Below are 12562 nucleotides of genomic sequence, written 5' to 3' on the forward strand. Positions count from 1 at the left end.
AAGCCAACATGATGGTGGCCTTACTGTGAAATTATGTTGGTGTCGCAGTAAAGGTGTTCAGAGACAAGGAAATCAGTGAGCTCGGCTGCCTTTTTAGGTGTTCATTTGCATGAAACGTTGCCGGCTCTTAGTGGCAGTGTCTGTGATATTTCCTTGCGAAAATAATATATAACTGATTTTCATAACTTTAATACTAAAATATAAACTGAATTAAACAGAAAGAAGTATGGGGGGAAAGGCTGCCATGCTCTGACGAGTAATCTGTTCAATAGGACGCGTACTAAATCTGACAGAGCGTAAATGATCATGCTAACGCGCTATGACCTAAACCGTGGCAGCAAATCATTCGTATTTTATTTGTCAACCTGACGATACTTCATTGAAATAACCGCAAACATTCTAGTACGTCAGTTAATAAATGTGAGACAGGTGCAGGCTGAATAGCTTCTCACTTGAGATCATATACTTAAAATTGCACAATTCTTGTGAATAATGACCGGCGTGTTTCCTTTTCTTATGCCATATTGTCGAATATGGTCCCTTTACTGGTCAAAACCAGGTTTCCGATAAATCGCTTCGTGAATTATTTCGTTATTCATTTTCTGCTTCAGTCGAAAGCACACAAAACTCCCTATGAACAACGGCGGCCGGAAAACACAACTTTTCATGGACAACTCTCTCTCAAGCCGTCTCAAGAGGAGCGGGCATATATATTTTGGTAAAATTGTGCTCCACGCCGGATCCCATCTATTTCACTGCAGAAGGTCACGGGCTACAAAGCTTTTCGTGAAGTTATCAACAATACGCATCTGTCATTGTCATGTCCTTTGCTCAGTGCGCGGACATGTCGAGAAAACAATAGCGAGGTCTATTTTCTGTTTCAGGGACGCACACGCGCAGAGTTGTCTCCCCAAATTCGGCGACCTGTACCTTTCCGTCACAAACAGGCATTGGCCAACTGCAGGTTTCTCTCATTTGTTTCTTTCATTTTTCCCTCTCAAGATATTCGAGAGCGAGGCTTCCTTCTTGCAACGAGACACAAGACATTCCGTACCAGCACCGGTGTCGTACAGGCCACACTGTAATCATGGGGCCTGCACGTACTGGCCTTTTGATCCTGGGTAAGTTTACATAAGGCCTAAGCCTAAACGCGCACTTAAGCGCGTACTCGCCTTCTTTAACAGTACAATGCTTCTAAATGCAATTCTATATTGTACGTAATGGTTGACGTATTCTTCGCACTTATAATTACTATGCAGAAGTGTTTAAAATTATTTTCCCTCATATATGACATCCCTTTCAACGCAATAGTGTTAAGGGTCCCGTGCCGCAGAAAATCTGTTGTCGGCGTCGGCGGTGGCGTCTCCAGTCAAGGAAACCATCTCGAACCACGCACCCTGATCCACGCAGGCCCTTCGCGTGACGTAGAGGCTTTACTGAACTAATTGAATTTCCCAAAATAAAATGCGTCAGAAAATTCGTTAAGTACAACTTACACACAACCTACAGACATGACAGCGTCGGATTGTAATTTCTATATATGAAAAAAAGATAATTCTGTTACGCGAAAACTCAAATGCACATTTTCGTGCGATAGCGCTTTCCAGCTGCTGTTTGAGGTCTGTCTTAGTGGGAGCAGCGCGGCCCGCTCGGTTCCTTGCAACACCATCAGAAAAAGAACCAGGAACCTCTCCTTCATGCATAGCGTTCACCGCCAGCGTTTCCAGGAAAACATTACGGTTACAAAAGCTGGAGTTGCCGGGAAGAGTGAAAAGCAGTCAAGGATCTTTGAATGCTATCGCGTTCCACTCTTAAAGGCGAAGCTTAAGCGTCCTCGAAATGTTTACGCAGTAATTACTTTGAGCGCAAAAATTATTGTTTTTTTCTACGAAAATAGAATTGATTTGCGTTGTCATTCTTGCTTTCTATCATGCGAGTCACTTCAGCGAAAGCGTTGTAGGCATGCCAGTCCTCATTTTCTAAGACGCGGAGTTCAAATCCCCAATTCTTCAGGAAAAAGATATTTGAGCTCTTCACGGTCAACACACCTGCATTGTTTGCTTTTATTTTATGCCGAAGAAAACAACTCAGCATATTTGAAAACACACGAAACGCTCGTTTGTCCTCACCAAGCACAGCGGCTATTATATCGCATGGCAAGCTATATAAGCACAAACAGTTCCTGTCAGTTGCCAGAACACCATACGCATTCGCATTATTCGGGCAATGAAAATACCCTTCATATTACACTGGAGTGCCTTGAGACACGTACAGTGGGTGTTGAGGCTACCTGATAAATCGGTGAATTTCGCTGCAGTTTCCGACCTGAGCAAGTAAACTATGCAACACTGCGTCGTTCTCGATAGTAAAGGCTGAAAATCCAAACATTTGGCTGCGTGTCGGGTTCTAAAATATTCAGCGCTTTGTTTGATATCGTCAGGCAGAAAGGACAAGACATGACATAAACCAATGTACGCTCCGACTGGTGTCTCTGTACGGAGCACAATATGCTTGCAATTGCATAACTCTCATAATCTAACAGTTTCATTACCTGCTATAGCTAAGAGCTCTTCACCACATTTTTTGTGCGCTTTTATGGTTCTGATGGATACGGTTTGCACAATATCAAGAAGAAAGTGTACTGTACCAAGCTCTGCAGTTTTAAGCACGTAGTTGCAATGTATAAAGTTTACTCATTTCTTTATTTACATATGAAATCTCGAGAGGCCTCGAAACAATCTCTCCTCCCACTAGTGTCCCTACAAATTCCAATCGAAATACTAGGTGCACTGCTAAACTAGAACGGTTATGCACCTAGCGGCAGGAAGCTAAGGAGGCAATTATTTCTTAGTGAATACTGCACCGTTGCCCTTATATCTACGGAAAACGATGCAGGGATCTGAAAGAAATTTTGTTGACCCGTATAACTGAAATTGAAGAGTGATCAAGTAGAAGACTATGAAAGATGAATTATGGGCAATGCATTTTATAAGTCACTGCTGCAGTATCGCTATTAAACGGGCCTGCATGCTTATATTTACCTCCATGGTGATGTTATGCCACGTGGCAAACGAAGCGAGAAAAAAAACTGCGTATTTTATAATTGCTATGTTTTCTGGTGTGCAGGCATATTCGTCGCCTGTGGCTCTGCGCAGCGTTTCAACTTGGGAAATGGTATGCACTTCTTTGTTCTATTAGAGAATGGTTTTATTTTCCTTAAGTTCGATTTTTTTTTCCTTTACCGTTCATATGGTCATACTGGGACTTCACAAGTTAACAACGCGGTGATGATGCAATCGTCACCGGTGTACACAGGATTCCTAAAAAATCACCAATCGATTCAATCAATTCAATTACTCATGATAGGTTGCTTAAAATAACTGCAAATGGACAATTTATCTCAGCAAAACTACTTTCGCAACCACTTTTTGGCAGAACCTGCTATGGAAAACTAAGGTGCCGAATGCAAGAAGGCAGGAACACAAGGAAGATCACAAAAATACGGCCAGCCCTCCCATATTCAGGAGGATAGCTTTATTTTACCTCACCATCTCTGCCCTCGTGCTCATCAGCTCTCACCTTTTCTACGATGGAGTCAGCCGTAACGGACAATCGAAACAATAATTTTTCAAGGCCGCTACCAGGTGAATTGGACACAGTGGCTCAGGTATTCAGTGGCATTGTCGCCTCTGTAGTGATGCGCAAAAATATGCAGTAGCATGCGCCGAAAACTTTAATCGCCAGCGATGAGATAAGATGCCTTCGTATGACGACATACGTGATGCTACGAGATGCCTTAATCTTAGGAACGACGGGGAATGAGACGCGGCTACGCGTTGGTCTTCTTCTCTCTCTTTTCTTCTTTTTTTCTTCTTTTTTGTCTGTTTAACCTCAAGCGGTCTTTTCGAGATCTTTACTACCTAAACGAACTCTCTTCTTCACGTACGTGGACATGCAGCTGTCTGCTTCTGAACGCAAGGCTATAGAGAACACTGTAAGTTCCGTGTTCATAACAGCTGAACTATCTCTCAAAATTACATCAAGAAGTCATGTGTCGCTGTTATCTGGGCTTTTTTAGAAGATACGAGCAAGTAATGAAAGCTTCTTTACTGCATCTCCGGTATATGTGCGTACTTCATTCGATGTATACACCATTTTTACAGCGAAGCTGTTTATGGCTAGGCTTCCGTGCATTTTTCGTGCGCGTGTGCAAAAAAGTTGACCGATCCTGGAGATAGCAGAGAAAGGGTCCAAGCGCAATGGCACATACCGCTGTGGACTCCGGGTGGTGGGCTCCGGGACTTGTAGAGCGCCCTTGAACTACCCTCCTCACACCTGGTACCCAAAGAGGTCCCAGGAACAAGGGTAACAATCGGATCTTAGCCCAAAAGGCAGATCCGCGTCGGCCATGTCTACGTTCGCACCGCCCTCTCTTTGTCGGTGTTCCAACCGCTTGCGTGCCTAGTTTCCTGCCGCTCTCCCGGGGCGGCGGCACCGTCGCGTGTGTATATAAGACAAGGTACCATTCTCCATTTTGAATTTCACTTTCTCGTAGGGATGGAGAGGCAGTGTGTAGTGCGCACTCCCGGCGACTATTGTATTCTCGTCTCTGTTCCTGTCGTCGTTCTTCGTAGGCGCGTTGTTCCTCGGGAGTCCGGACTATACGCGGCCTCGATCCCCATTCTGTCACACCTCTTTGTCATGTGCTAAACAGCTTCGCTGGTCATCCACTTTCACCGAGTGAAATGGCTCATGATTTTATTTACATCCATAACAAGAATATATTATGTGCACTGGTCTGTAGCGACGTGCCAGAGTAGCACTACAGTTTTTAAAGAAGCTCCTAACGTCAAATCTTTACCTACCCCGCGTACTCTGGCTTTGGCCTTGGGTGACGTCACCGCAGATATCTCGAGATGTAGCTTCAAACGCGAACTGAATACCAATAATACAGACGATTATGTTGTTGCTGGTGATAATTAACCCGGGAAATGGCACAAACTCATTGTGGGGGATACGCCAATTATTCCCACTTATACTAAAAAAACTGGAAAAATTAAAATGGAGCTTCAAAAAAATAGGATCCTGAGTAAACAAAAGAAGTATGTAAAATGAGTGTAATTAATCTGCAAGCCATCATATCCTGGGGTTATTGATGGCAGGGTGTTAGCCATGCATTAGGTTTAAATCGTGGACCATATTGTACATAGTCTAACACTATGTTTCTAAAAATCATTTTAAAACATTTATCCGCTGACTGTTCTTTCCGTTCTGGGTAAAATTTTACAGAAACATTGCATTTTAAGGTTCGAATCCTTCAATTTAACACTTGGCACACTTACCTTGTTTGACATGCCTTCATTTATATTGCCCACATCGCAGCCCCCACTCCAGCTGTTAATGCAAACAGAACTAGAGGGTTATGTTTTTCGTACTGCAGACGCCAGAATATCCGCCGTGTTTTATACATCACTCACTGAGGGCGATGTATATCATTCATCATTCATTCATTCATCGTTCTAAAGTTCGCAAGCTATGCCGAAACACACAAAAAATAAGGCGGATGCACAACGTGACTACGTATACGCAGCGATGTCACAAGGTCGAAGGTGATACATGATGCTTGTTGAAGGAAGCATGGTGATGACAGGCGAATGCACAGAAAATAACGACACGTACTATATCAAGCAACATTTAGGATTATGTACCTCTTGCGTGACAGTGGGGGCATACCCATTCTGGCCGATTGGCCAAGAACAGGCACATTGCCAGTGGAACGGACTGAATGGCTAAAAAAATCAAGTAAATCAATTATTCCGTGAAATATAACTCACCATTCTATTAACGAATCCATGTGATTTGTGCATACCGTATAGACTCCTGTTATGGCCGCACTTTTGTTCGCAATTTTGCCGAGGTATGGTCTTAGCATGCGACCGAACATTTTGGTCAAAATTGTGCCGGCGCCGCCGGCGACTTCTGCACATCCCCGATCTTGTGCACACCCTGGCTCTAGCCATCCATAGCCGGGTACAACTTTAGAAGCAGCGGCATTTGCCCCTCAACGGTGGATGCATACGAGCCTCCACCAATGGGCGCGCACTCTAGACTGAGGTCATAAGTCGGATGGCCGGAGACCCCACCGACAGAGAACATGACACCTCACGCTTCGAACTGGGCCGAGTCGCGTCAGCGGGACTATTATTGCGATAGCAATTATATGGACACTTCTACCGGATTTCTGCCGTCGCCGTCGTCGTCGCCGTTGCCGTCGCCGTGAGGTTCCCTATAGATAAAATCTTCGCCGAGCGCCGTATGCCCGAGCGGAAGCGTGCGGGGACGCGCGCTATCACGGAGAGCGAACGCACTCAATCACCCACGCGCAAGCAAGGAAGAGGGAAGCCAGCGCCGGAGGGAGCGCGGGGGGGGGGGGGGGGGCGCACTTTTACGCTGCCAACAACCGCGCTCGTCGCTCGTCCGCACCGGCTCTTATCTCCACACGGCTCTGACCTTTATGCGCCGTGCATTCGCCGCTCAGTTTCCGTTGCAGCGATAGACCGCACGTACCTTCGCCTGCTGCTGCGGCGTATATATGCGCTTGCTGCCAGCGTTTTGACAGTCGTTGCCTGCAGTCATTCAGTGTGATCTATTCATGTTTGTTTGTGCGCGCTCACACCATGCTTGTTCAATTAGTTAGTAATAGTCGGGCCACATTTTCCAACGCACGCTACACATGCAATGCTGCCCGGGTCGGCAGTGCAGCGCTACAGGTGCGTCCCTTCGCACGCGCTGCCCACGGGAAGCGCTTCTCATCAACACCACCGTTTCACACGCGCCTCCTCGTGGTCATCGAGTCTCTCTTCATGTCGGTCTACTTACGCCGCAGCACACCTGCTTACTTAATCAGCTCATGTTTACTACAATTCATATTGCTACCAAAGCCGCTCACCTTACTTCGTATGGCATTGCTGTGTTGCTATCGCATTCACTGTTTCGCCCTTAGGGCGAAACTGTGACATTTTTAACACGAAAGTGTTTTATTCCGGGGTCCACCAAGACTTCACTGACGTATTTCCGTCACGGAAATACGTCATAGAACATAATACAAAGAAAGAAACCAGAAGAAAAAGTTCCACAAACATGCAAAATTTGGGAATCGAACCCACGACCTCTCGGTCCGCGACGATAGATCGCCGAGCGTTTAACCCATTGCGCCACAAACGCATTCGCAGAGAGCTACACAGACGCGCCTTATATATCTAACACTCCTCCGTGTACCCGCGCTCTTGCTCGGGGCGGTGCCGCCGCCTACGAGCAGAAAAGAGAAGTACTGCATTATGACACTAAAGCCCGGGATACATGGAGCGAACTTTCTCGACGAACTTCACGCGTCAAGTAACGACGCGGCGACACGACGCAGGATGTTTGCTGTGTTGCAATACATGCGGCGAACGCCGCCGCGCGTTGGCCGCCGTGTTGGCGGCGGTCCCGGCCGCCCGCTTCGAACTGAATTTGGCGTTGTCCTTGTAGAATTCACTTAGTTGGAAGCAAATGACTGCGTAAACGGCTTTCGCTTAGTCTCAGGCCGCTTCGACGACAGAGTATTATGGATAACCTTGAGTAGTTTTCGAGATCGCTTCTCGTTTCGAACGCGTCTAAGCCTAGCGAAAGAAATATCCGATGCCAACGCCATCTATCGGGGAAGTCGGGAGATAGGCATGACGACAGCATGTGGCCTCTGAGATCAGAAGATTTCTGTTGAAGGTTGTTGTAGAGAGCTTGCACTGCTTGTCTGTTTCCTCGCAGATCAGCGGATATGGGATGTACAAATACAACGCGATTCCTGAGAGATCATACTAGGAACTACTCAATCGGTGCAGAGACATGCAGACACGGCAACACCAACGCGATTGCAGACGACGCGAAAAGGCGCGCGCGCGCGAAACACCAGCATGCATTGCGACCGGAACTAGTGCCTCCTGATTGGCTGTCGTCCACCGCTGCGCGCTAGACGCTTCCGGCGGCGGCGTTCGCCCGACGAAAATGTTTGGACAGGCAGATCGGCTGCGGACGGCAAATTTCTTGACGCCGGCCGTCGGACGTTCGCCGCCCGACGAAGTTCTTCGCTCGGACGCCGGTTATTCGCTCCATGTATTCCGGCCTTAACGCGCACCGACAGTGAACGCTTCGGTGGTCTCAGCACTACGACGCCTCGATGCCAGCATTCGAAGGGACGCTGGCATCAAGAAGCACTACCAACGCCACCTAGGTGGCGTTCACCGTACTCAGCACAGCGGAGCGTGGCCTCCGCAATTAGCTCTGAAAATGTTTCTGAAGTTGATCGCGGAGGCTGCAATTACGACGCGCTGTACGCGCTGATTTGACTCGGTGACGATTCAGTTACGTGCTTTGTCTTGCGCGTTGTATTAGTGTGTCAGTTACGTGCTTCGTCTTTCGCGTTGTGCTAGCGTGTGCAGCGTAGTGCAGCTTCCATATGCACGACGGTTGCTCATGGTCATCGACGTTGGTAGTCGTGATGGAGGAGACGTGCCACCAGGCGTCAACGTGGGTGCATCAACGCCTAAGGGCGCTTTAGCCACAAAACACCAATAGACATTATATATCAATGTGCAATAAACATTACACTACTTCTGTGAAGACACGTTTCACTTTCGTGTTCTATACCGATTCCTATATAAGAGGGATCAACCACATTTTTTTTTGTTTATTCTCGGAGGCAATCGGCTGCCGCGCTTCGTTCATGTGGGCGGGGCCTCTCCGGCGTCCTTAAGTTGTATCCAACCAGGTTAGCGGTACGGGGAAGTACACAAGCGCGCGAAAATTCGCCGATGCGCGTGGGCGGCATCCAAGCACCGAACGCGATTGCTTCTTCGTTGTGAATTTTCCCCAAAAATTTCGGGCTGCCAAGTTGGGGGTGTGGCCTTTACACGAGTCTATACGGTATCTCTGAGCCGACATTAAGTGTTCAGGTTTTACAGCATGTAGGAATCCTCGTGGGACTGTAGGATTGGCCAAAAACAGGCATACGCCTTTACGTAGCGGCTAAATCAAGAAAAATAAGGTCAATCCAGGAATGCGGTAAATGTATTTTACTATTCCATTAACAGATCGTTGTGCCTTAGAGATGTCTATGATCCTACATTTTATGTTCAGGTTTAATATAGGAATTTCATATAATACTTAATATAATTATTATCACCGGCCGACTTGGTCAATATACAGGGTTATATGCTGGTAGCTAACTTTGCTTGTAGTTTATATAACCTTCGCATAGATATCTACAAATATATCCACCGAGATATCGACTGGTTGCTGACCGCGGTTGAGTTTATATGTTGTGTTAAATAATTACAGTTCTCCTTGCGACCAAACAGCACACAGCAGCCGGCACCCAGCAGCCTGGGAAAGTAGTCAAAGAAAATTTAGCGTCACACACTCTAAAATAAGAGGAGCTCATGTTGTCTGATAGGCTCAAGGACTTTACAAAGGATCACAAAAAGCGCCAGACGTACCTGGATAACCAACGCCCCTTAGCACTTATCAAGAGCGCTTCATTTTCGAACACTCCCTTTTTCTTCCACGCAAGAACAGCAAAAAAAAAAGAAAAAAAACTTAATGGTTTAGAAATATCGTAGACGCGCCTTGGAATTCAGCAATCATAGTGGGCGAAGTAGTAGACGTTGTCTGGTATTAATTTGCTTCAGGCGTTTTCTGACAACCACTGTTGCGTTTTAATGTATTCCGCGCCAGTTACTTACGTCTTACAGATAAATTATTCAATACAAAATTCGCAGTGCTGCTACAAGCGCTGGAAACCTGTCTTACTTCCCCACTGTACAGCCTACCATTAGTCTTAGAGGGCCCCCTTTAGGTTAAGCTGGAAAACATCTTCGCGTTCACATGTTTAGCAATGCTTCAGACGTTCGTGCGGCTGCGGGCTCGAACTCTGCGAACCGAAACCACAACGCGATAAGTAACGCCTTTTACTCTGCACTTAGCAGCGCAGTAGAGCTATATTTACTTATATTGAGCCGCTGGGTTCTGAAACACTCGAGACACTCGCACTCATTACATCTTGAATCTTTTGAACCACTCGCAGAACTCCAGCTGGGGCACAGAGGCCGTGTGTGCCGTGAACTCTACGAGCTAGGACTGGCAGGCGTTCATCCCATTCACCTTGGCGCCGTGACTGGAGGCCGCAAGCTGCAGCGCAGTGGAGTGGAGTCATCTCGCGTCTGGGCCTGGCTGGGCAATCATGGAGGTCGCGGTTTGTGGGGTGGCACCTTGGGCTCTCATCTGTGGCTGAGCCCGGCGCACGCCAGGTATGGTGGCCGCTGGGGCGTCTTAAGGACTGGTGTCTGGGTCATGCACGGAGGACGTCGGCTGTGGATCGCGCTGCCAATGTATGGATTTGGAAACACCATCGGCTTCTCTTCGGCAGTCCGCATCGACAAGCGAGCGACGAGTGGCTTAAGGACCGGAATGCCGCAGGGCCGCGCCGGTCTCATTGGTGGCTTTGAATCTATGGGACAAAACGTTGGTTCTGGTCAAGAAGGTCAATGGGGTTATAGAGGTCGGAGTAGAAGGAGGCAGAAGAGGTAGAAGGGGACGAATGGGTTCATGGAGCCAGGAACAAGGAGGCATGGGTGGTGACCAAGGGGGACTCTTTTGGGGACAACAGAATCAGCGTGGCGGCGGGCTGTGGGGTCGCACAAGCCAAGATGGTGGTGAATTAGGTGGATCAGGTGGCTTGGGAGCCCAAGGTCTCCGGGAAAGCATGGGCGGTGAGTCGTTCAATGTGGGGCAGGGCAGTTCTTTGAGCTTAGGAGCACAAGGACTCGGTGGTGGCGTCGGCAATGAGTTGGGAAACTCAGAAAATTTAGAACTCGGCATCACCAGTCAAGGACAGCAGGGTGCACAGGGAACCAATTCGGGCTCAGGAGGACGAGGTAGCTCCTCTGGCAGTGCACGAGGAAGTGGTGGTGAAGCTGGATTGGGCTTTAGTACAGGGTCAATGGGACAAGGAAGCTCGTGGAGCCTACGGCAAGGGAGTGGTATGGGCTTAGGCAGCAGTTCGGGAGGAAGTGGCTCTTGGGGTTCAGAAGGCCTACAGCAAGGCGGAGATGGTAGCTTCGGAAGGTATGGGGGATCTGGCTCTTGGGGGATGCGAGGCCTACAGCAAGGCGGTGGCAGTCGCTTCGGGAATTTGCTAGGAGGAGGAAGCTCTTTTGGAGCGGGAAGCCTACAACGAGGTGGTTCTACTGGCTTCGGGAGTGGACTAGACGGTAGCAACTCGTGGGAGTCAGGAAGCCTATTAGGAAGTGGTTCTACTGGCTTCGGGAGAGGTCTTGAAGGTGGCAGCTCGTTGGGGGCAGGAGGCCTATTAGAAGGCCGTTCTGGTGGTTTCGGGAATTTGCTAGGAGGAGGAGGCTCCTTTGGAGGGGGAGGCCGGCAGCAAGGTGGTTCTGGTAACTTCGAGAGTGAATCAGACGATAGCAGCTCGTCGAGGTCTGGAAGCCTCTTAGGAGGTGGTTCTAGTGGCTCATGGGGGTTAAGATCTCTATTTGGACGTGGAGAGGGTGAACAGTCAGGTGGCGGTCTGTTCGGTCAAGGCGGTCTGTTCAGGCGAATTTTCCCGTTTGGAAGCTGGTTCCGCTCCGGGGGCTCGAGGTCGAGTGAGAGCGGTGGCTCGTCTGGTTCGTTCGGAGAAGACTCTCATGGCCTCGAAGGACTTTCCGAAGACGAAACAGGTAGTAGTAGCAGCACACTTAGCGGCCTTGGCGGCTCTAACGGAGAGCAGTTTGGAGGCGGCGCGGGCTACGGTGGCCAGTTTTCAGGAATGGGGCGTTTCGGGGGTTTAGGGGGTTTAGGGAGTGGATCAGGATATAGTAGTTTTTGGAGCAGTCAACGAGCAGGAGGCGGCCGCCCATACAGTTTCAGGGTAATAAGGTTTACTGCTCCTCGGTCTGGCCGCTCATCACGGCGATGGGTATCTTGGAGTAGCTCACCTATGCAAGGTGGTGGAGGCTTTAGATATGGAAACATGGGTGGATCCTCGGGCTTCCTCGGAGGGTCTGGAGGGGGGCTCTCTGGAGGATTCGACAGCTCATCCCTCTTTGATGGCTCGAGCGGGTCTACTCAAATTAAGTTGTGAGCACAAATGGTGGCTCCGTGACCGACGCCTTTGTCTGAAGGAACAGATGGAATATCAGCAAGCGAGCGGTACATGAAACGGGGTAATAAAGTAATTTTCTCTTTCTCTTTTAGTTCCTGCTTATAATTCAATAAATGAGATGTTGAAAGAGACATTGCGTCTTTATTATTCAAGGTAGTATCTCCAAATTCTACTCACCGAAGAAGTCGCTTCTACCCATTTTCCGAAGCACATTTGATTTTTCTAGGTTATTGTGACTGCACACGCAGATACTGAGGCATGTAATTACAAAGCTTCTCTTACGTAAGTTTGTTTCCTCATTGGCACACGACAGGGCATCTGACGTAATCGTCCAGGCTTGCGACCGGCGTAATGACGACATGATCA

General features: G+C 48.3%; 1 protein-coding gene across 2 annotated transcripts; it reads left to right on the forward strand.

Annotated features, from left to right (window-relative positions):
* The first annotated feature begins 965 nt into the window (after positions 1-965).
* Positions 966-12324, forward strand: LOC119445661 (uncharacterized). Of its 2 annotated transcripts, none has more exons than XM_037709935.2 (3): positions 966-1121; positions 3127-3174; positions 10121-12324. In XM_037709935.2, the coding sequence occupies exon 3, from the start codon at positions 10634-10636 to the stop codon at positions 12173-12175; it is 1542 nt and encodes a 513-aa protein (XP_037565863.2). In that variant the 5' UTR covers positions 966-1121; positions 3127-3174; positions 10121-10633; the 3' UTR covers positions 12176-12324. The 2 variants fall into 2 exon arrangements, with proteins under 2 accessions (XP_037565863.2, XP_049519449.1); XM_049663492.1 differs by having other exon boundaries at positions 967-1121.
* Positions 12325-12562: the final 238 nt, after the last annotated feature.

Source organism: Dermacentor silvarum, chromosome 3 (assembly GCF_013339745.2).
Source record: "Dermacentor silvarum isolate Dsil-2018 chromosome 3, BIME_Dsil_1.4, whole genome shotgun sequence".
NCBI classification, from domain to species: domain Eukaryota; kingdom Metazoa; phylum Arthropoda; class Arachnida; order Ixodida; family Ixodidae; genus Dermacentor; species Dermacentor silvarum.

What these genes read in the sequence shown, in the direction of transcription:
- LOC119445661 (XM_037709935.2), top strand. Translation starts at nt 10,634, where the DNA reads ATGGGTTCATGGAGCCAGGAACAAGGAGGCATGGGTGGTGACCAAGGG.